Source organism: Molothrus aeneus, chromosome 18 (assembly GCF_037042795.1).
Source record: "Molothrus aeneus isolate 106 chromosome 18, BPBGC_Maene_1.0, whole genome shotgun sequence".
NCBI classification, from domain to species: domain Eukaryota; kingdom Metazoa; phylum Chordata; class Aves; order Passeriformes; family Icteridae; genus Molothrus; species Molothrus aeneus.
Window position 1 is genome coordinate 13,362,718 of NC_089663.1, and position 23,754 is coordinate 13,386,471.

General features: G+C 49.3%; 1 protein-coding gene across 3 annotated transcripts in view; it reads right to left on the reverse strand.

Annotated features, from left to right (window-relative positions):
• Nucleotides 1–23,754, reverse strand: part of TMEM132D (transmembrane protein 132D) — a 197,120-nt gene that overhangs the window by 60,701 nt on the left and 112,665 nt on the right. For 2 of the 3 annotated variants that reach the window (XM_066562220.1, XM_066562218.1), the window contains one exon: nt 13,594–13,777. In XM_066562220.1, coding sequence (XP_066418317.1) covers nt 13,594–13,777 — 184 coding nt within the window. The remainder of the gene's footprint in view (nt 1–13,593; nt 13,778–23,754) is intronic. The other variant, XM_066562219.1, reaches the window with a different exon arrangement.

The window sequence follows — 23,754 nt, forward strand, 5'->3', positions numbered from 1 at the left end:
TAATGTTCCCAAGATGTGTTTCCCTATCAGTGCCTTTCTCTGCCTTGGTTTCAGTTATGTAATTGGTCTGTCCAGAACCTGTGACAACCAAAGTGTCAGGTGGTTTCTCAGAGGCAGCAAATGCTTCTTTGACACCATTAAATCCCCACTTGCAACCTGGGTTTGAAATGCCACAGCATTGCTGTGACTACATATCAATACCCTGGGAGTTCTAAGAATAAATTTGTTGTTACTCCAAGACTGCCCAGAGTGGGGGTTAGGATGTGGAGACCTGCACAAGAGCCTTCAGCCACACACCCTGCTCAGCAGCATGAAAACTACAGAGAGATCCCAGCAGAGCTCTGTGTTTGTACAGCCAAGCTGCCTCCTCAGCTGGGGAACAGCACAAGCAGCTTCACCTGGTTAATCTACAACCTACAGGCACCAGCAGCCCCCCACATGTACCACAATGTGCATTACTGATAGCTTGCCTGGTTGCTAAGTCCTTTTTCCCCACAAGATTCATGTTTGCTACCTGCTTTCAGGCAGCAGCAATTCTTGCAATTAAGATGTGGATAACAAAGTTCTTTCAGGAAGGAGAACCAAACCATTATTAAAAGGTCACTGAAGTTTAAAGTGCCTCCTTGCTGGCCACTCCAGAAAGCAACAAGAAATTGTGTGAATCTGGAAAGGACAGAAAGAGAAACCAAGCACAGGAGCAGAGCTCTGCCAAGGGGGGGACCTGGTTCTTGAGGCCCCTGGCTCCCAGCAGGGACAGGGCCCTGGTGGCCAGCCCAGGTGCAGGGGTGGCACTGCCAGCTGTGGAGGGCACACAGGACCCTGGGGCAGAGAACACCACGGGGTGCAGAACACAGAGAGAACACAGAGAGAACACAGAGAGAACACAGAGAACACAGAGAGAACACAGAGAACACAGAGAGAACACAGAGAGAACACAGAGAGAACACAGAGAACACAGAGAGAACACAGAGAGAACACAGAGAGAACACAGAGAGAGCACAGAGCACACAGGACCCTGGGGCACAGAACACCACGGGGTGCAGAACACACAGAGAACACAGAGAGAACACAGAGAGAACACAGAACACAGAGAACACAGAGAACACAGAGAACACAGGACCCTGGGGCAGAGAACACCACGGGGTGCAGAACACACAGAGAACACAGAGAACACAGAGAGAACACAGAGAGAACACAGAGAGAACACAGAGAGAACACAGAGAACACAGAGAACACAGGACCCTGGGGCAGAGAACACCACGGGGTGCAGAACACACAGAGAACACAGAGAACACAGAGAGAACACAGAGAGAACACAGAGAGAACACAGAGAGAACACAGAGAACACAGAGAACACAGGACCCTGGGGCAGAGAACACCACGGGGTGCAGAACACACAGAGAACACAGAGAGAACACAGAGAACACAGAGAGAACACAGAGAACACAGGACCCTGGGGCAGAGCACACTACGGGGTGCAGAACACACAGAGAACACAGAGAGAACACAGAGAACACAGAGAGAACACAGAGAACACAGGACCCTGGGGCAGAGAACACCACGGGGTGCAGAACACACAGAGAACACAGAGAGAACACAGAGAGAACACAGAACACAGAGAACACAGAGAACACAGGACCCTGGGGCAGAGAACACCACGGGGTGCAGAACACACAGAGAACACAGAGAGAAAACAGAGAGAACACAGAGAACACAGAGAACACAGAGAGAACACAGAGAGAACACAGAGAGAACACAGAGAACACAGGACCCTGGTGCAGAGCACACAGGACCCTGGGGCAGAGAACACCACGGGGTGCAGAACACAGAGAGAACACAGAGAGAACACAGAGAGAACACAGAGAACACAGGACCCTGGTGCAGAGCACACAGGACCCTGGGGCAGAGAACACCACGGGGTGCAGAACACAGAGAGAACACAGAGCACACAAGACCCTGGGGCACAGAACACCACGGGGTGCAGAACACAGAGAGAACACAGAGAGAACACAGAGAACATAGAGAGCACACAGAGAACACAGAGAGAACACAGAGCACACAGGACCCTGGGGCAGAGCACACAGGACCCTGGGGCACAGAACACCATGGGGTGCAGAACACACAGAGAACACAGAGAACACAGAGAGCACACAGGACCCTGGGGCAGAGCACACAGGACCCTGGGGCACAGAACACCACGGGGTGCAGAAGGACCTGGCTGTGAGGCTGGGCAGTGCCCAGAGGGGATGGCCAGGGATGCAATCAGCTCAGCTCCCAAGGTCAGAGTGCTGCCTTCTGTTTCATTCAGCCTCTGCCTGGGACAGGGCAGGGAAGGTGAGAGAGCTCCAGAGAGGAACCTCAGCCCCCCTGATAAATGGCAAAGGCAGCAAAACCAATTGCTGTTCTTCCTTTACTAGAGAATTTTCTGAGTTTCTACACAGACTGTGTTCTTCACTGATATCCCCAGGCAATGTTATCAGGAGAAACAGAAAAGCACATCCTCTCACCTCAATTTCTGTAGTCTCTTGGACTATGAGAAACCATTAGAAACAAGAACAAGGCAGTAAAACCTTCCTCCTCAATCTCCTAAGAGATCCCTGACAATGCTTCCTCCTAGACTGTTAATCTGGATTATTGGGATGTGTGGAATTTAAAGGAAAATATTTTGAGCAGGAAGTTCCCAATCTTTTCTAGTCATTAGCCAAGTTCTTTATGATTTCCAGTCCCAAATATGAACAAACCCTCCCTATCCCTGAGACTGAACCTCATTCTCAGCTCTGGGATGCCTGAAATGAGAATTCTGATCCAGAACCACTGCCTTCCTCTGCTTCAGGTAATTAACTGGGCTGAGTTTACCCTGGAAGAAGAATTGCTTCCTCCACCTGGAATCCCTTTCTCTTTCCACCTCTTTCTCTTTTTAAGCAGAAATGCCACCAGAAGAGGCTAGGGTGGCAGATGCTGCCCCTGAAGAGCGAGGTCCCTGTCCCTGTCCCTGTCCAGCCAGGCCAGCAGCAGGGCACAGAGCAGCTCTGGGCAGGGCTGGCCGCCAGCCCCTCTGAGCACGGGCATTTCCAACAGCAGGCACAGAAAGCTGCCAGGCTGGACACTGAGGGGCAGCTGAACTACTGCCAGCTACTGAAGGCTTTGGCTTTTGCCCCCCACGTGTGAGTTTATTGCCCAGAATCCTGTCCAGCAGTCTCATAATCACAGAGCCCTGGCTGCTGCTTCCAGCCCCCTTGCAAACTGAGCATCTCCCCATGCCTGCTCCTGTCTGATTGTCAGCATTACTGCGCAGCTGAAAGCAGACCCTGCTGCTCTGGCCACTGCACACAATCCACATCTGAAGCAGCCTCTCCTCACAGGGTCTAACAGGGCTCTGGAGACAGAGGGAAGGGAAAGCAGAGCAAGGCAAGGACCCATCTTCAAACCCACAGAACAGTCCACTCCTGTTCTGGCCAAACACCAACACCCCTCTCTCATTCTTTATATTCTTCCCACTTCAATATGGAAAAGGGAAACCAGAAATGAAGATAACTGGAACTGGACTTTGCCTGCTCCTGAAGACTTTCCCCCCACGCTGTAAAAGCTGAGAGACACAGCTCAGAATCACTTCAGAAAGCCAAGTCTGAAACATTTAAGTTTTTCACAATAAGAAATTCATAACTCATTTGACAGCACATAACAGAAAACACATCCTATAAATAAACCTATAAACCTAAGCTTATAACCTAAACATAACCTGTAAAATCTGACTCTGGCTGTTCCAGCATCTGCCCAACCAAGCCCCCAGACAAGGAGAGCTGTGGTTCCTTGGATGCCAGCTGCAGTGCAGATCTGTTCTTTTCTGCTCCTCTTTAGGACTAAATTAGATGTATACTTTTACATATTTTTACATATGTTCAGCTTTTTTCCTCTCTGTTTTAAATGTTGAAATGCTTTGTTTTCCCCTCATGTCTAAGCTTTTCACTTTTTTTAGTGGTTCCTGTTATCACCTTATCAGCAAAGAGCTATATACATATATTAGATTGCACCCACTTCTGACAAGGAAACTTAATTCCATTTTCTGACATCTTTTTAAGATCAAAGAGAAAATACACATGTGAAAACAACACACCTTCATTTCACTGAAACAGGGAGAATTATTTTTAAATTCAAAGCTGGTTTGCCTCACAAATACTACAACCAGAATTTGGAATTTTTACCCTGAATTACAATGGAAAGTCTCATTACTATAGTGCATTGTCTTTCTTTATCGAACTATGTAGGTTTCATCTTTCTATATAACATAACAATTACTGGGTTTTACAGCCAGTTGGAACATTTGGAAGTCCAGCAAGTTATTTTGAAACTTTCAGGACTGATTTTCAGGCCAGGTGTAGAGTGGTTTCAATATTGATGTTCCCTCTGTTTGGAGCTGATGGGTGGAGGAAATAGAAGTTTAGCATTGCAGGCAAAGTCACTTTGAACTGTAACTGCTGTGTCTCCAGGGGAGTAATTTTGCAGAATCCCACTCCAGGGTAGTGATTCTGTTATTTTATGATAGAACTACTAGTAAGTGATATGAAAAAGAACCAGACTTTTTAAATTTAACATTTACATTTCTTATATGCCTATAATTTAGTCTCTTTAAATGTCAAGCTTTTCTAAATGAGCACTTCCCACATTTTGATGTTGTTGGGTTTTTTGGTATTCTCCTCACAATTAGAAATGACATCAGGGATTATAAAACAACATTAGGTATTCCAAAATCTCAGCTGCACAGATTTCCTGTTTCACTCTTTCTTCCTCCCTTCCCTGAAGGTCACAATGGAAGTGAAACAGATGTGCTGTTACAAAATCTATCTTCTCTGCATTCAGGAAACGTTAAATTCTGAGGTCTTCGCCCTGGGTGCTTCGGGTCCACGTCCTCTCCCTCTGGGCACATCTCTGTGTCATTTCTACTGCTCCTTCTGCAAGGGGAGCAGCACCAGGCTCTGGAGGCCCTGTGCTTGTGCTGCTGTTCCTGAACACACCTGGGAGCCCTGAAAACACCCTGTGCACACCCTGAATTCCTGTGCTCAGCCCGAATTCCTGTGCTCAGTGCTCAGCCTGAACTCCTGTGCTTGTGCTGCTGCTCCTGAGAACACCTGGGAGCCCCAAAAAACACCCTGTGCTCTGTGCACACCCTGAACTCCTGTGCTCTGTGCACACCCTGAATTCCTGTGCTTGTGCTGCTGCTCCTGAACACACCTGGGAGCCCTGAAAACACCCTGTGCACACCCCGAATTCCTGTGCTCAGCCCGAATTCCTGTGCTCAGTGCTCAGCCCGAATTCCTGTGCTCAGTGCACACCCTGAACTCCTGCTCAGTCCACTGGCCCTTGTCCTCTGACTGCCATCCTGCCTCTGAGAACATCTCACAGAGGAAAAGGAATTCTTAAAACCACTGGCTTGAAGAAGGATGGAAAAGTCAGGGAATAATTCTCTTAATTGACCACTCTTCTTACTACTTGTAATCTAGAGGAAATCTAATTAATTCTACATGAAGAACCACTATTCTGTGGTGAAGTGTAATTCCTGATCTCTGGGGCTTCAGCTTACCAGTTGTCAAATTATCCAATTACACACTTGTTAAAATCCATTTTGGGGAGATTTTCATGGCTCATAAATAAATAATTTCAAAACCTTAAATCCCCAGGAGGAAAAAAAAAAATTAAAGAAAGAAAAAAAAAAAAAAAGGAGAGAAGCCCCCAGCCCCCAAATTAGGAAGAACATCTAAAAATGATGTCAAGAAGCTGCAAAGAGAGATCCCAGCCTGGTCTGCTCCAGCAGCACATAGAGGTGATGATCTATTTCAGTAGGGAGAAATGCTCTGCTTCTCCTCAGCAATGCTGTGTCCAAATCACTAATCTGGAGGGAAGCAATTAAGGCAGCATCCCTTCATTATGCCAAAAGGGAACAATCTTTCCATAAGCATGCAGTGAAGGGCTGGGAGGCCAAGGGAGAGCAGAGCCCAGCCAAGGACAGCGCTGCTCTGCAGCCAGCCCAGAGCCACCAGGCTGGGCACGAATGGCCTGAGAGCCAGGTGGGCTGGGGCTGAGCTCCACAGCTGGAGCCCACAGCTGGAGCCCACAGCTGGAGCCCACAGCTGGAACTCCACAGCTGGAGCCCACAGCTGGAGCCCACAGCTGGATCCCTGCTGCTCCCCACAGCTGGAACCCACAGCTGGAGCCCACAGCTGGAACTCCACAGCTGGAACCCACAGCTGGAGCCCACAGCTGGAACTCCACAGCTGGAACTCCACAGCTGGAACCCACAGCTGGAACTCCACAGCTGGAACCCACAGCTGGAACTCCACAGCTGGAACTCCACAGCTGGAACCCCACAGCTGGATCCCTGCTGCTCCCCACAGCTGGAACCCACAGCTGGATCCCTGCTGCTCCCCACAGCTGCTCCCCACAGCTGGAGCACTTTTCTACTCAAAATGAGGTCCCTTTCAGCTGGCTGAAATTGGCTCCACAAAAATTATCAAATTACAAAATAATTACAAGACCATCGTTCTGAAAACTCAATTCACCACCAAATTATTTCTGTTTTAAACTCAGAACATTTGTAATAACAGTGGTTTTACAGCAGTGTGAAAACAGGCCAGCACTTCTACATCTTGTGTCCAAAGGAGGGACAGGCTCTGGTGAAACCTGCTCTAAATTCACATCTGCTGTCTTTTCCTGGTCCTTCTACATTTCACAGCTCCAGAGCAACACAGAGATTGTCAGGGTGAAGGATTGGGCTTGTCTCAAACCCTGTTCAGTCTAATCAAAGAAAACACATGTAACTCACACTTCAGAAAGAGCAGCTCTTATGCAAAGCCATTTTTCTTAGGCTTTCATTCCTAAGGAAAATACCCTCGTGCTTGTTCCTGCTTCTCTGGGAGCCCCATTCCCAGGGCCCACATCAAAGTGTGGCTGTCAGCAGCTGTGCCAGCAGCAGCCCCAGCCCTCATCACTCACTGCCCTCTGACAGGGCCAGGCTGCTGCTGTTCCAGGTGATCACAGCATTACTCAGCCCCACTGCAGCTCCAGGGACAAGCCTGACATTTCCAACCTCCTGTCCTCAGCAACAACTTCATCAGGATCCCTTTCCATCACCTGTGCTGAGGGTGGCAGAGAAAGGACTGCACTGAAGGAGATGTGCCCCACGGCTGTCACTGCCTGAGGGTGTGAGGAGCCACACGGGAGTGTGGGGCTGCAGGAGCAGTGATTCCTTCAGCGCACGCTCCACACATCAGCACGAGGTCTGCCACCAAAGAAGGTGGCATTTGTTGGACTGGAGATGGGTGTGCTCCACTGCCAAGTGCCTGCATTCCTCATTCCAGCCTGCACACAGACCAAAGCCAGGGCTGGTGGGCACAGCTGGCCCTGCCACAGCAAGGCCAGGCTTTGGGGAACAGCAGCCAGAGCAGGAGCTGAACCCCAAACCAAGCCTCATTTCAGATAGCTCCACCTGGAAATGAGCCCTGAAATCAGCCCCATTGCAGGGAAAATGAGCCCTGAAATCAGCCCCATGGAAAATGAGCCCTGAAATCAGCCCCATTGCAGGGAAAATGAGCCCTGAAATCAGCCCCATTTCAGGGAAAGGAGCCCTGAAATCAGCCCCATGGAAAATGAGCCCTGAAATCAGCCCCACTGCAGGGAAAATGAACCCTGAAATCAGCCCCATTGCAGGGAAAGGAGCCCTGAAATCAGCCCCATGGAAAATGAGCCCTGAAATCAGCCCCATTTCAGGGAAAGGAGCCCTGAAATCAGCCCCATTGCAGGGAAAGGAGCCCTGAAATCAGCCCCATTGCAGGGAAAATGAACCCTGAAATCAGCCCCATTGCAGGGAAAATGAACCCTGAAATCAGCCCCATGGAAAATGAGCCCTGAAATCAGCCCCATTGCAGGGAAAAGGAGCCCTGAAATCAGCCCCATTGCAGGGAAAATGAGCCCTGAAATCAGCCCCACTGCAGGGAAAGGAGCCCTGAAATCAGCCCCATTGCAAGGAAAATGAGCCCTGGAATCAGCCCCACTGCAGGGAAAGGAGCCCTGAAATCAGCCCCACTGCAGGGAAAAGGAGCCCTGAAATCAGCCCCATTGCAGGGAAAGGAGCCCTGAAATCAGCCCCACTGTAGGGAAAAGGAGCCCTGAAATCAGCCCCATGGAAAATGAGCCCTGAAATCAGCCCCATTGCAGGGAAAGGAGCCCTGAAATCAGCCCCATTGCAGGGAAAGGAGCCCTGAAATCAGCCCCACTGCAGGGAAAATGAGCCCTGAAATCAGCCCCATTGCAGGGAAAATGAACCCTGAAATCAGCCCCATTGCAGGGAAATGAACCCTGAAATCAGCCCCATTGCAGGGAAAATGAGCCCTGAAATCAGCCCCACTGCAGGGAAATGAGCCCTGAAATCAGCCCCACTGCAAGGAAAATGAGCCCTGGAATCAGCCCCACTGCAGGGAAAAGGAGCCCTGAAATCAGCCCCATTGCAGGGAAAGGAGCCCTGAAATCAGCCCCACTGTAGGGAAAATGAGCCCTGAAATCAGCCCCATGGAAAATGAGCCCTGAAATCAGCCCCATTGCAGGGAAAGGAGCCCTGAAATCAGCCCCATTGCAGGGAAAGGAGCCCTGAAATCAGCCCCACTGCAGGGAAAGGAGCCCTGAAATCAGCCCCATTGCAGGGAAAGGAGCCCTGAAATCAGCCCCATTGCAGGGAAAATGAGCCCTGAAATCAGCCCCATTGCAGGGAAAATGAACCCTGAAATCAGCCCCATTGCAGGGAAATGAACCCTGAAATCAGCCCCATTGCAGGGAAAATGAGCCCTGAAATCAGCCCCACTGCAGGGAAATGAGCCCTGAAATCAGCCCCACTGCAAGGAAAGGAGCCCTGAAATCAGCCCCACTGCAGGGAAATGAGCCCTGAAATCAGCCCCATTGCAGGGAAAATGAGCCCTGAAATCAGCCCCACTGCAGGGAAATGAGCCCTGAAATCAGCCCCACTGCAGGGATGCTCATTGTTGAACACAGTCTGCAGAGCTGCCACACCCCAGGGCACTGCCCAGGGCCTGGCCCATCACTGGGGTACAGAGAGGTGCCAGGGCCACAAGCTCTGAAAAAGCCTGAATATTTAACATCTACATACAGGAAAAATGTCCTGTGGTTTCAGATCTGTGGTTCAGTTAATTCCTGAAGCACCACAGACTGTCCCATGTTAATGAAACTCTTTCCCCCATCAGCTGCACAGGCTGACTGCAGTTACCAGGATGTGAAACAGAACCTGATCTGCCTCCCACACTGCACAGAGATTGATGAACAAGCCCTGCAGTACAAAGTCCTTGCAGGGGAAGGTGCCTGAGCACAAGAACCAATCCATTAGGGAGGTTTCTGGATCAGGCAAAGCTGGGAGAGCCACAGCCAGTGAGACAATCTGTTCCTCTGGACTGCCACAGAAATATTCCAGAGCTAGACTGATCCAATAGCCCAGAAATAGCCCAGGAAAATCTGTGGTTTTACTGATGTCAGTAATGACCCTGGAACAGACCACTGCTCAAATTTGCAGGCAGTATCAGTTGGGAAGGCATTGTCAGTACACAAGTTTGAACTATTAAACAGAAGCAAGAGATGAACCCAAGGATTCAGAAAACAAAATGGAATGAAGTGCTGCCACAGTGAGAAGTTCCATCATGGGGACTGACAGGCAGAATTTCAGCCATCAGGGGAGAGCTCTCCAGTCTGGAAGAAGAGAGCAGCAGAAAGATCTGGATGTGACTGAGTCACAGGACAACCATTGCAGAGAAGAGCCATGACCAACCCTCCAAAACCCCAGGAAACAGAACCAAACCCTGGCATGCATCTTCTGAGACAGAACAAAACATTTCCAGGACATAAACACTTGGACAGCAACGGCAGGAGACACTGTCTGGTATTCTGACATCATCTGGGATGCCTATTTCCAAGAAAGGTGACTCAAAACCAGAACTGGTGGTGCTGAGCTGGTCTGGGAGAATTGCAAGTCTTGCATTACTGGGAGAATGGCAAGTCTGGTTTATGGGGTGAAATCTGAAGTCCTTGACCTGTCTTATTTCAGGAAGCAATAGAATATATTTCTGAAAAGAAAATGGTTGCTGGCAATATCACAGTGATCCAACGGTTCCTCCCTTCCTTAGGAGTAGATTTCATCTGTGATTCACTAATCATTTTGATTTAAAAAGGCTCCTTTTCGGCACTGGGTAACATTTTAATTAAATATTTGAAAACTTGCCGAATACTGTAATTGCAATTTAAAAGCTATGAATTAGGAAGGTAAAAGCTTTTATCTACTCTCTAGACATGTCTTTCTTTTTCATAAAGCTGTCAGTGAAGTCTTTAGGAATACTCCCTCATTGAATTTGAGTAGGACAGAGGGTTTGGCTGACGAGATCCTGCACTGCTCAGCTGCCAGGCAGAGCTCAGGCTGCTCCCAGCCCAGCAGATCCCCCAAATCAATCTGTTCCTCCACATCCCTGCCAAGGGGGAGACTCAGCTTTCAGAACAGCTCAGATTTCACCCCAAAGCACCCTGACTGTCAGCTCAGAGGGTGGGTGGGAGGAGGAGGCTGAACAGCCCCAGAATCCCACTGCAGCAGCCCACTGGGAACTGTGTGGCCAAGCCTGAGTGCAGCCCCCGTGTCCAGCAGAACGTGAGCAGCCCTAGTGACCAATGAAATGGGTCAGGTACATGTATGGGGCATGAATACCCCGGGTATTTATGGAATCCATCAGAGCCAGCACTGCCATGACAGCTGATCCCTGCAATTATTAGAAATAATTGTAGTACAAATAAAGTTTCCTTTATAATTAATAGCCTCTTTATTGCCACAACTGATTTTATTTATTTACCTGGTCTGCTTATCCAGCTTCTCAAGCTGATGGTAAGTAGAACAGTTTATTGCTCTTAACATATTCATTAAAGGTTTAAAAAGAACATCAGGAGCAGGTTGAAACAATGGCATACATGAAATTACATGTTCTGCTATAAAGACAGTAAAAAAACAACTCAAATTATTCCTGTCTCCAAAACCAGCAAAATAACGTAACACATTATTTTCATTGTGCTTCTTTCTAAATGGAAGAGGAGAAATTATTTTTAAATTTCACTTTAATTTGCAAATGCCAAGCCAGCTTTGCAAGGAGCACAGGGAAAACTGAAGTATCAAACTAATCAAAGTTGGACACCCAAAGGGCTGCACATGAATCACCACTTCCTCAGCACAAAGTGAAGCAGGACAAAGATCTGGAGGTTGGGAATCCCCTGAGCTCCTTCCCTGGCACTCCAGTGCAGAGAAGGTTTTCTATTCCCAGCCTGTCAGGGATCCAGGCACTGCTGCCATTTGTCTTTGCCCCTCTCCTCCCCACCATGCCCACACCTGTTGCCTTGCAAATGCCACCTCCCGACAGCTTTACAGGCTGCATGTGACCTTTGAGCACACAGCTCTGGGCTGCTGCAAAATGGGCTTTTCTTCATCTTTCATGGAAATTAGGAGAGTGAGCTGATTTGTAGCAGCTGCCAGCAGCAGCTATTTTTGTTCTCAGAGCTGTATTTTGCCACTATATCACCTGACAATAAAGCAATCACGGCTCGTGGGCACACCTGAGGAGAACTCTGCTTTCCTGCCACCACTGGGACCACTGGGGAGGAAACCTTTTATCTTTTCAATTATGTATGGAGAGAACAGAAACCCCAGCATCTCCCATGACGTCAGTGATGGTTCCACAGCCTTCAGCTCCCCCAGAAGTGGTGTGGCTGCACGGCAGGGCCCAGCTCACAGCAGAGCTGCCCGTGATGCCCCAGCCCAGGATGTTCTGTGGGAGCCCCTTCCCTCCAGCACAGCAGCAGAGGCTCCCAGGGCTCGGCAGGAAGATGCAGCCGTGCAAAGGGTGACACAGCGCTCATCTGGGAGCCAGCCCCAGCCACCAGGGAGAAAACGTGGGCTTGGTAAAATAAAGAACCCCAGCACCTGAGTGGTTCAGAAGTTGGTAAATACAAATAACAAGAGCAGCCAGTTCTGGGAGTCTCAAAGTGCAGAGAACACCTCCAGTCTTCAGTAATGGCACAATTAACTTGCTATCACCAGGCAAACATCCAGGTTACATTTTTTTAAATGCTTTGAGATTGATTTTTGTTTTTCTTTCAGCACTAAATAATAATGTGTCAATATTTTCTAACAGATTGCCTAAGAACAGAAATGAGGCACAGCCAGAGCTTACACAAGTGTGCTTCATCTCCAACAACACAGAAATGTGAGAGGGACAGAAGAGGAAATGCACAAATTTCAGACTGTACTCAAAACTTGGGTACCTAACAGGCATTTTTTAGGTAAAAACAAGGCTGAAGGATCAGGCCATTTTCAAGTCCTCTGGTTTGGACTGTGACCATGGGGTACCTGTTTGATTGCACCTCTGTAGAACAGACAGCTGGCTACATGCTGCATTTTGTGCTCCCACTAATTCAAATTAATCAGAGCTCATGCCACTCCTTTGATTTCTTTTCTCACTCTCAAACGGACATGGAGTCAGTTCTCAGGATGTGGCAATCCTGTCTCTCAGGATTATTGTGTCCCAGGCCAAGGTAAGAGCACTCTTGGCTCAAGTCAGAGATGCCCCACGATGGAGGAGTGCCTGAGCACCCACAGCAGCTCTGAGCAGGGCAATGCCATCATCAGCTCAGCCTCTGCACCCCAAAACCTTCTGAGCAGGGCAATGCCATCATCAGCTCAGCTCCTGCCCCCAAATCCTTCTGAGCAGGGCAATGCCATCAGCTCACTCAGCTCCTGCCCCCAAATCCTTCTGAGCAGGGCAATGCCATCATCAACTCAGCCTCTGCCCCCAAAACCTTCTGAGCAGGGCAATGCCATCATCAGCTCAGCCTCTGCCCCCAAATCCTTCTGAGCAGGGCAATGCCATCAGCTCAGCCTCTGCCCCCAAAATCCTTCTGAGCAGGGCAATGCCATCAGCTCAGCTCCTGCCCCCAAAACCTTCTGAGCAGGGCAATGCCATCATCAGCTCAGCCTCTGCCCCCAAATCCTTCTGAGCAGGGCAATGCCATCATCAGCTCAGCCTCTGCCCCCAAAACCTTCTGAGCAGGGCAATGCCATCAACTCAGCCTCTGCCCCCAAAATCCTTCTGAGCAGGGCAATGCCATCAGCTCAGCCTCTGCCCCCAAATCCTTCTGAGCAGGGCAATGCCATCATCAGCTCAGCCTCTGCCCCCAAAACCTTCTGAGCAGGGCAATGCCATCAGCTCAGCCTCTGCCCCCAAAATCCTTCTGAGCAGGGCAATGCCATCAGCTCAGCCTCTGCCCCCAAATCCTCCTGAGCAGGGCAATGCCATCAGCTCAGCCTCTGCCCCCAAAATCCTTCTGAGCAGGGCAATGCCATCAGCTCAGCCTCTGTCCCCCAGCCCCACAGCACCAGCCCAAGGCAGGAGCTGGCCTCCCAAGGGAGCTGTGCTGTCCCCTCCCAAAGCAGGATCTGGCTCCCCAGGTGCTCCCCCTGTCCCTCCCAGCTATGGGTGCTGAAGCCCTGCAGAATGCCAAACAGTTCCTTACCATAGCCAAAGGGAGAACTCCTACCAGGTCCTTCTGGCTCACGTAGATCTTGGAGATGCCCAGGTCTGATGTGGTGTCTCCAGGATATTCCACCTGCCAGGTGATGAGCTGGGTCTCAGGCAGGTCAGTCAGCTCTTCAATTTCAAAATCAATCTGCATGATTTCAGAGGCAGGGCCCTCCGCACTGCAGGAAAAAGGAATGAAATGTTCATTCACATCACTGATAAACCAGGAATATAATTGCTTTTATATTAATAATACCTTGGATTAAGGCTCCTTCAAAGGGAGGATTTGGTGGGATGATGGATTTAACAATGAATTAATAATTTGCATTTGTCTTAAGATTTCAGGTTATTTCCCAGCAATTCAAGGGCTCAGTAACACTTTGTGGCTGGATCACTGTGCACTGCTCCATTCCACAGGGGGAGAAACACAACCAGATCAGAGGCAAACAGAGGCTGGAAGTTCAGCCCAAAGTGACTCCCACACCCCCCTTCAGTGAGCACATTGCATTTCCTCCCTGCTAAAGCAGCACGTGAACAAACATAAAGGGAATCCTTCCTGAAAGGGGAAACCACTGCACCAAAAGTATTTTCTGTTTATTGAAAATGCAGTCATAGAAGAAAGGTCAAAGCTCGGGATGGGGTCCATGAACAAGGGCAGCAGGGAGCAGAGGACTGTAAAACTCTGAATTCATTTTTGGCTATACTGCTGCCTTGCTGTGAGTGTCAGTGGGAAGCTCCTTTTGTCCTTTGCTAAACCAGGAATTACAGATAATGGAGCTTGTTGTGAGAGAGTTACAGAACTGGGTTGTTTAACATCAGCCACTCCTGCCAGGATCCCTGAGTGCAAAGCCCCAGAGAAGAGCAAAGCCCTGCTGGGTGTGGCATTGTGGGGGCGCGGGGGGCTTTGGGAGCTGCCCTTCCTTGGGTTCCAGGTTTGTCTCAGAGGATTCCATACTCTGGGAGCTGCCCTTCCTTGGGTTCCAGGTTTGTGGCAGAGGATTCCATACTCTGGGAGCTCTCCTGCCTTGGGTTCCAGGTTTTTCTCAGAGGACTCCATACAGCAGAAATGCAAAGAGGGAAGATTGGAAAGGGAATTGATGCAATTCCTGTAAAGTTTGTTATAAAACCAGCTACTGCATGGAAAGGCAGTGAAGATTGCATTGTTGAGGCGAGCTCCTTAGGCCAGTGGCATTGAGAGAGACAAGAAAAAACTCAATTTCCTGTAAAGCTGCAGAGGAATGTGGGATTTCTTAGCAGTGCACAAATCCAGGGGACACTGAGAATGGTTTTACTCCGGAAGTACTGGATGCTGAACCAGCTTCAGTGTCTGTGTGGAGGGGAAAGAGCAGAATTTCCTTCTGTGGGATATGCCTCAAGGAGAGGCAGACTGGCACAGCACTGAGGTGTCACAAGGCATTTCTGCTGGAGAGCGCAACCAGGAAAAAAGGAACATTTCAGCAACTGATTAGAGAATCCCAAAGTGCACCCAAACCCCAGCAGGCCTCCCAGCTGATGTGGGAAAAGAGCTGAAAATAAGGATACACTTTTATGAAAACCATTTATGACAACAGCCCCAGATTGGGACTATTCCCAAGATCCTCAGAGATTTCCACTGTGCTGACTGAATTCAGAGCTCTATGCAATGCCTCTTGAAGAGGCTGCTCTGATCATCTTTAAGGTTTGTATTTCAGTGGATGCACTGTGTCCTTTCTCTCCTGGATGGAATTTAAAGCGAGCCAAAATGGAACACATTGTGTTCAATTTCTCATTTCTTCATGTCATGGAAAAAAGAGCAGGATTTCTAAACTAGCCCTGAATGCAGTCTCATTTCATGCTGCCCTAGGTGGGATCAGAAGCTGCTTTCTGCAGCTGTGACCACTGAATCTCAGTTACCTGAACTGTGTGAGCAGGGATGGGCAGTGCATGGCAGTCCCTGGCAAAGAGCCTGGTTTGTGCAGGGTGTCCCACCCCAGTTCTGTGCTTGAGGAGCTCATGGAGTGCTCAATGTCCTCTGCTGCCTCTGGCTCTGAGAGGGGCTGTGCCCGAGCCCCTTGGCTGTGCCCGTGCTCACAGGGGTCCCAGGGTGAGGGGAGAGATGAGGAGCTGACTCATGGTTCACAAGGCTGATTTAGTATTTCATGATATATATTACATTAAAACTATACTAAAAGAATAGAAGAAAGGATTTCATCAGAAGGCTGGCTAAGAATAGAAAAACAAGAATGATAACAAAGGCTTGTGTGTTGGACAGACAGTCCGAGCCAGCCGGGCTGTGATTGGCCATTAATTAGAAACAACCACATGAGCCCAATCCCAGCTGCACCTGTTGCATTCCACAGCAGCAGATAACCATTGTTTGCATTTTGTTCCTGAGGCCTCTCAGCCTCTCAGGAGGAAAGATCCTAAGGAAAGGATTTTCCAGAAAATATCATGGCTACACCTGGCCACAGCACAGCACAACAGAAATGTGCTGGCACCAGGTTTCTGCAGTGAGCACTGCTCAGAGGGATCTCACAGCCTGCTTTGAGGATGGATGTGGATGATGGCCACTCCTGCTCTGAAGGGGACACCTTGTAAACCCAGGAGCAGCCCTGGCTGTGGGCAGTGCTCCCAGGTCAAGGATGCCACGCTGCCCTCACCAGCTGTGCTCCCTGTGCTCCCAGCTCCTTGTGCTCCTCCCCAGCACAGCCCTGCAATGCTCCCATCACAAACCGAACCCAGCTCCAGCCCTGGCTGCAGCAGGCTGGGAGGGACAGGAGCAGCCTGAGGCCATGAATATGCAAACCAGGATGTGGCACAGCAAAGTGAACACAGAGCCTGGGGCAGAGCAGAGCAGAGCAAAGGGAATTGTATTCTCCTCCAGCCCCACAAACGTGCACAGCACATCTCCTGCAGGGCACCACAGCAATCTGTGGCCTGAAACACTGCACAGCCAGGGCAAGGGGCGACAGCAGAGCTCAGCACAGGGAGAAATGTTCCCTGGGATAACTGGGAAAACTTCCCAGCAGAGAGAAGGGTGGCAGCAGCACAGCTGACCCCAGCAGGCCTGAAGGGGTTTGTGAAAACCATTACAGGGGAGAGAAAATTAAACTGAAAATTTTCTCATAGAAAGAGGGGATGAGATGATTTATGCACCACAACGTGGAAAAAAGGTGACATTTCAGACAGAAGTTAATTTTTTGGGTAAAAGTAAGATCATGTGCTGTGTTGGAATTCAGGCAAAACCCCCAAGTTTCCTTCCCTGTGTGGGAGGAAACAACATCAACCCACAGCAGATGCAGGAGAAATGCCTAAAAAGCCAAAGCACTGCCACGCTGGAACAAAGCTCTGTATTTTTTAAAAAACATTTCATTTCTGATACAGATTCTGTTTAAAATGAAAAAAGAAACCTTTTCCTGTGGCATTTTCCCCAGAATGTAAACAATTTCACTAAAAGGATTTCACAAACCTTCTCTGCTCCTCTCTGCTGGAATTTTAGGCCATTACTCCTGATACCATCACTGAACAGGACTTGTTTCCTAACTAAGAATGAGGAGGTGGAAAGGAAATCAAAGGATCAGTACAGAATCAGCCCTTGCTTCAGAATATTTGCTTTTTGGTACCTCCTTCCCTTCTCTCCCCAGCCCTGGAGCTCCCCTGGAGCTCCTGGGCATTGCATTTCCCCTCCCTAGAGCAGCAGATCCCCAGTGCCAAAGTCTTTAAATAAAGTGGATTTTATCCATATTTTTGCAGTGCTCCTGGGAACATGCAGCCCAGTAACAAACTGTCTTCACACCTAAACAGATTTTGGGTGGGGGAAAAAAGAAGGAGAAAACCAGAAGATATTAAGAGAAAAGAAATCACTGAGTGAAAAATCTCCTGTACCAGAAGGAATATATTTATATATATATATAATATATATATATATATCCCATCTATATTTAAAGTAGCCAGGAGAGAATCCCGATAATCTTTTAGTTTATTTTCACCAAGAAAAGATTGTCTGTCTAGTCTTTGCTGAATTCTTAAAAGATATCCACAGCTCTGATCTCAGGAGAGAGAATCCTTTTATTTGTGAGGGTTTTTTGTTTGTTTTAAGAAGCCTCTGCATCTGAGTCAAACTGTTGTGGCAGGAGGGACATTTGCATTCGTGTCCACATTTGCTGGGGAGCCAGAGATCACCTCTCTGCTGAACGAACAGGCACTCGTGCTGCACCGAACCCTCTGCTGTGTCTGACAGCCCCTGTGCTGCGGCTCCTGCGGCACCAGCGGCGAGGGCCGGGACAGGAACCCACAGACACCGGGGCTGCTGTGCAGACAGGAGTCAGGGCAGCCCTGCGACCCTACCTGAGCACAGGGAGAGCCCTCGGGGCATCTCCCAATTTTATCCCAGCCACATTTCCCTCTCTCTTTCCCCACTGCCTGAGGTGCTTGAGAGGCGCAGACCTCCCAAAACCCCTAATATCTAATGCCCCTTTTCATGCATGACCCCCTTTTCCTCTCCTTGTGCCAGTCAGTGATTTTCCTATGGAATCTGTGGTTCTTCCAGTGTTTCTCATCTGTGTGTATCCAACTTCCCCTCTGAGCAGACCCAGAGCTGTTTGTAAAGACAAACCTCTCTCGTTCCCTTCACCCACCAGGGAATCCTTCCCCTGTCTCTTGTGTCTCTCAGTGCCAGTTCTGCCGACCAGCAGACCCAGATTTGTTTGCAAGGACAAATCCCTGGCTCCTCCAGGACCCCTCTGGGGCTGGCCAGGCTGGGTCCTTCTGCCTCTCCCAGGTACCACAAGGTAAAACCCCCACAATACTCTTACAGACAGACATTCCTTATTTAATGAATCCAATCCAATTGACTTCTCCCTCTGCTTTCCAAGCTGGAGTGCAATCATGAATATTTTCCAGCTTGTTTTTGGAGAAAGCTTTTATACCTGCAATAACAGCTGCAGGTTTTCTGTGGACTATTTGGTCCCTACAACTGGTACTTAAGGTAAAAAATCAAACGCTGCAGGAGGTGCCACGAAGCAGGAGTTAAAACAAGCAAGGCAGCGCCTGCCAGCACTGAGGGGCTGGCTCAGCTCCAGAATGGGAGCTCAGCACACCCAGCCAGGGCTGGGATCTGCCTGGCCAGGCCAGCAGGACCTCCCTGGCACTCACCAGGAACGTGTCAGAGCTCACCCCAAAAGCTGGAATTCCATTAACCCAAGCCCAACAGCGTGGAGCAGCACTGCCCCACGTGCTGTCAGCACACTGACAGCTCATCCTCCACACATCCACAAAGAACAAAAACTAAAATATTTCAGACAAGAAGGTGAGACCTGGGGCTCAGCCCATCCCAAGGTCAGAGACGGCACTCTAACCCAAGGTCTGTAGAACCTGGAGCACTGTGCTACAGCAAAGGTCATTACTCACCACTGAGGTATCAGGAGAAGGTGGTACAGACAGCACTACATTAAAATTTAACTTTATTCAGTGTCATCTTACTATTAAAAATTCAGCATAGGTAGACTGAAAAGTCATTTTTCTGTGGGAATCACCATATGAAGTGAACCAACTAGCAAGAAAAATCACCAAAAAATGAGTCTGCTAATCATGTAATGGAGTGATTTTTAAAAATCGATCCATCTCTCTGGAGCTTGACATCAGTAGTGTTGGTTGAGAAATATTTGCTGAATTATTTATTTGACTTTTATTTTTTTGCTATTGTCAAATAAATTATTCACTACATGATTTTCCAGCTGTTGATAGCACTTTTCCCAAATAACTCAATTCAGAAGTGAGCAAAAATTAGCAAACCTCTTAATATAATATCAATTTAAAACATAATTACCCAGCGAGCCAGCAGTTCAGTTCAGAACCAGGGTTCTGAGCATCCCCTGGCGTGGCAAACACGGAGCTCATTTCCCACATGGTGCCAAGGGAAGGGTAAACCATGCTGACTTTATTCCATCCCATCTGATGCTCACTCAATAAATGATCCCCAGCAGTCAGGGACTCCGGGTCCCTCTGCAGCAGCCCCACACGAGCAGCACAGCCCCAGCTCCTGTGCAGGAGGCAGAGCTGAAGGCTACAAGCATGGTTTTACTGACAGTGCAAGGTCCAATAAAACCCTGCAAATACCCTCAATCCAGCTCTCTCCACCTGCTGCTTTACTGTCCTCGGCACAAAAATAACAATAAACGTGGGATAACTCACTTGCAAGTGTGGTAAAACTGCAGAGGAGGGGAGCACAGAGCCACGAGTGCTCACAGCTCCCTGGGGAAGGGTCTGCAGGAGCCAGCCCAGGCTCACACTGCTCCAGGTAACCAGGGAGCGTGGTCATGGCTGGCTGAACAAGGGGGACATTGGAAAAAGGAAGCACAGCTGCCGTGTTTTGGGCAGGAAAGCCAGGTATGAAGGCTGCAGCCAGGACCAGCTCAGCACAGGGGCAGGGAGGCGTCTGCCCAGTGAGAATCCACAGCACACCCCAGACCTGAGCCTCTGATCAGTGACACTCCTGAGCATTCCTAAATAGAGCTTTCCATGATTCATTCACATACAATTTGGCAGCCTGCTAACACCCTCACAGCCTCCTGGAAATGAAGGAACCTTTTCTGAATGGCAGGAGTTGCACGAACCCTGCACTGCTCGGAGGGAAGCAGACTCACGATCTTCACGCCAAAACCCTCCAGAGGCAGCACTGCCATTATTTACTGTTGGATTTACTGTTGAGTAACCCCAGCACACCAAACTGGGATCAAGCACCGTGCTCAGCACAATTCACTCCTCGTCCTACAAACATTTATCCACCTAAAAGCCCCTCTCACACAGGACCAGCAAATTTACACTTGTGCATTAATATGTGTGGGGTTAGACTTTGGAATTCAGAATGGTTTTGGAATTATGCCCCCTACTAATTTTTAAAAAAAATTAATTGTGGCATTGAATCCAGAGGGGCAGGTCTGGTGCTTTAGCATTTAGCTGCAGCTCTCCACAGTGAGATCTGTAACACATTTTTTTATGCTTTGTTTATTAGTGTCCACACTGGTTCCACAAATGCAATTATATATAAAAGCAGCATTACATTCCACAAGACTCAAGCTTTCAATATATTTCAAAATTAGTGACTTATTTGGAGATACCTGCCAAGGCACATCCAATAGATGAGATTAGTACCCTCAGCTACAGGAATTTCCTCTGCTGTGAACTATTCAGCAAGTATTTCTGCTGAACTCATACATCTTCCAGAACTGCAAAGTCCTTTTCAATTAAAATAAAAATTTCTAGAAAGACTTTTCTTTACACAATTGTTCAGTGTTTGCCAAGTCTAGAATTAAAAGAGGAAATACTTTCCACCTTTCTTAATATTAAAACAGAAGTTTCCAGAATCCTGTTTCTTATTTTTAAGCAATAATATGAAAAATAAACTGAAGAGAGAAGATACACCTTGCCTCCCTCCAAAGCCAGCTTTCTGGAAGAGCTTTAGTCTGAAATATATTTTAAATCACAGAATTACAGGGCAATCTTGGTTGGGAGAGATCTTTGAAATCCACCTGGTCTAGCACCTTTCTCAAGGTAGATTATTTCTCAGTAAATTGTTCTGTCTGTACCAATCAGGACAAGACCCTGTCCCTGCTCCAGCTGTGGTACATTTTTCAGAGCAGATGTTTCCCCTCCACACACCTTGGGATGATGTGACAGCCACGAGGAAATCATTCAGACAGGATGGTGGGACAGGTCTGCAGCCAGTCCCAGGGCCTGTCAAACCAAATCACTGCTTTTGATCTACTGGTGACATTACAAACTGTGTGAGTTCCAAAGCTCCAGAAGCCCTGTTGTTATCAGCATGAGCTGCTGCAGTCAATCCCTTGGGGCTCTGCTGGTGCACCTGCAGCTCCCTGGAGCCCGAGGCTGTGCAGCGCCTGAGCTCAGGTGCACGGGACACAGGGGTCTGGCAATCCTTGGGTGCGCTCTCAGGAGCGATGGGAAGAATAAAAACAATAAAAATATAACACAATAATAGCAGTGGCAGGTGATGATTGCAGTTACACTGCAGGGAATTACCCCGGGGGAGGTGCCCAGAGACAGCAAAGCCCCCCAGGGCAGGAATCAGTGCAGGAATCAGTGCAGGAATCAGCAGCACTGGTTTGCGTCCCTGGCTGTCCCTGCTGGGGTCTGTGCCCCTCGGGGCTCCCAGTCCCACTCTCGGGTGGCTCTGTGTCCCCCAGCAGCAGCAGCAGCAGCAGCAGCCCAGTGTCACTGCAGCCAGCGGTGCAGGAGCTGCAGCCCAGTGTCACTGCAGCCAGCGGTGCAGGAGCTGCAGCCCAGTGTCACTGCAGCCAGCGGTGCAGGAGCTGCAGCCCAGTGTCACTGCAGCCAGCACTGCAGGAGCTGCAGCCCAGTGTCACTGCAGCCAGCACTGCAGGAGCTGCAGCCCAGTGTCACTGCAGCCAGCACTGCAGGAGCTGCAGCCCAGTGTCACTGCAGCCAGCACTGCAGGAGCTGCAGCCCAGTGTCACTGCAGCCAGCGGTGCAGGAGCTGCAGCCCAGTGTCACTGCAGCCAGCGGTGCAGGAGCTGCAGCCCAGTGTCACTGCAGCCAGCACTGCAGGAACTGCAGCCCAGTGTCACTGCAGCCAGCGGTGCAGGAGCTGCAGCCCAGTGTCACTGCAGCCAGCGGTGCAGGAGCTGCAGCCCAGTGTCACTGCAGCCAGCACTGCAGGAGCTGCAGCCCAGTGTCACTGCAGCCAGCACTGCAGGAGCTGCAGCCCAGTGTCACTGCAGCCAGCACTGCAGGAGCTGCAGCCCAGTGTCACTGCAGCCAGCACTGCAGGAGCTGCAGCCCAGTGTCACTGCAGCCAGCACTGCAGGAGCTGCAGCAGCAAACCCCAAGGGCAGAGACCCCTGTGGCAGGCAGATCCTCCCCTGCAGAAGGAAATCCAAGGCTGCAAAAGCAGAGCTGCACCCTGAGCTGGGCTGCTCCCTGCCAGGACAACCAACACACCAAATCATCTCTCCATAAACTCACCCAGCTCCATCTAAAAGCACTTAGGGATTTGAAATGCCTATTCCCTGAAAGGCTTCAGCAGAAGCTGATTATTCTAATGGCTGAAGCAGCCAGAGGAGCCACCCTGGCTGGAGCTGAAGTCAGAATTCCACGAGCCCATCCCACTCCAGACACGCCAGGGATAATGGCCAGTGCAGCTCCTCCTCCTGCCAGGGCTCTCAGTGAAACACGGAGCTTCTGGAACATGCCATGGCTGGTAACAGCTCCCTCCTCCAGAATTATTCCTTCCAAGTTTCTGTGTCCTCAAATCACCTGAGCCAAACAGCTGTAAACAAACCCATTACTGCAGATAGACTTAAATGGACTTTACATATTCCCTGATCTAAGGAGGCAGATGCGAATGGTGGGCTCCCACCACCTCACCTCAATGCACTCTGGCAGAACGGGGCTGCACTTGTTTGTCATTTCCAAAAGGAAATCACTCTTTCAGTAAAAATAACAACATGATCGGACTAATAACTAGAGAAGTGGAGGAGACAGGAAAACAGCCATGGCATGAAATGCTCCCTGGAATCCCCAGGAATGTGCCCCTGAGAACAGGAAATGTCCCCTAGCCGGGGAGAGGAGCCTGTGCTGTCAGCTGAGGAGGCCAGAACACATCACCCAACCCTCCTTGCATGGCACAGTTCAGCTGCTGGAATTTGGGCTCCACTCTCAGCTCAGCCCACAGGGACTCACCTGGACCTCAACAGCAGATTCACTGCTGAGCTTCAGCACAGCCCTGCTCCCACCTGGGGAACCTCAGCCTCAACTCAGAAATCTTTGCCACTGACTGTGGAAAGACGCACATCCAGCCCTTGAAAAAGACACATTGATTTTATTGAGCTGGAGGCAGGGGAAGAGACACCCTAATTGTTATAATTATGAATTCAGTAATGTTAGTAATCATTAACAGCTTCAACAGGTTCATAAATCATTCATGTAAGGGGGAGAAGCAGTAAGTGAAGATCAATGTCTGCTCCAGTAACGTGTCACAGCACACACCTAAACACTGCACTGCTTCAACTACTCTTATTTAGTTTTCACTCTTACTGCTACTGCCCCAGACTTTCTTAGGCCAATTATGAGTCTTTAATGACTTAATTGAATGTAAACTCTCTTTCTTTGCAAGGCTAACATGTAACCTTTGCAAATA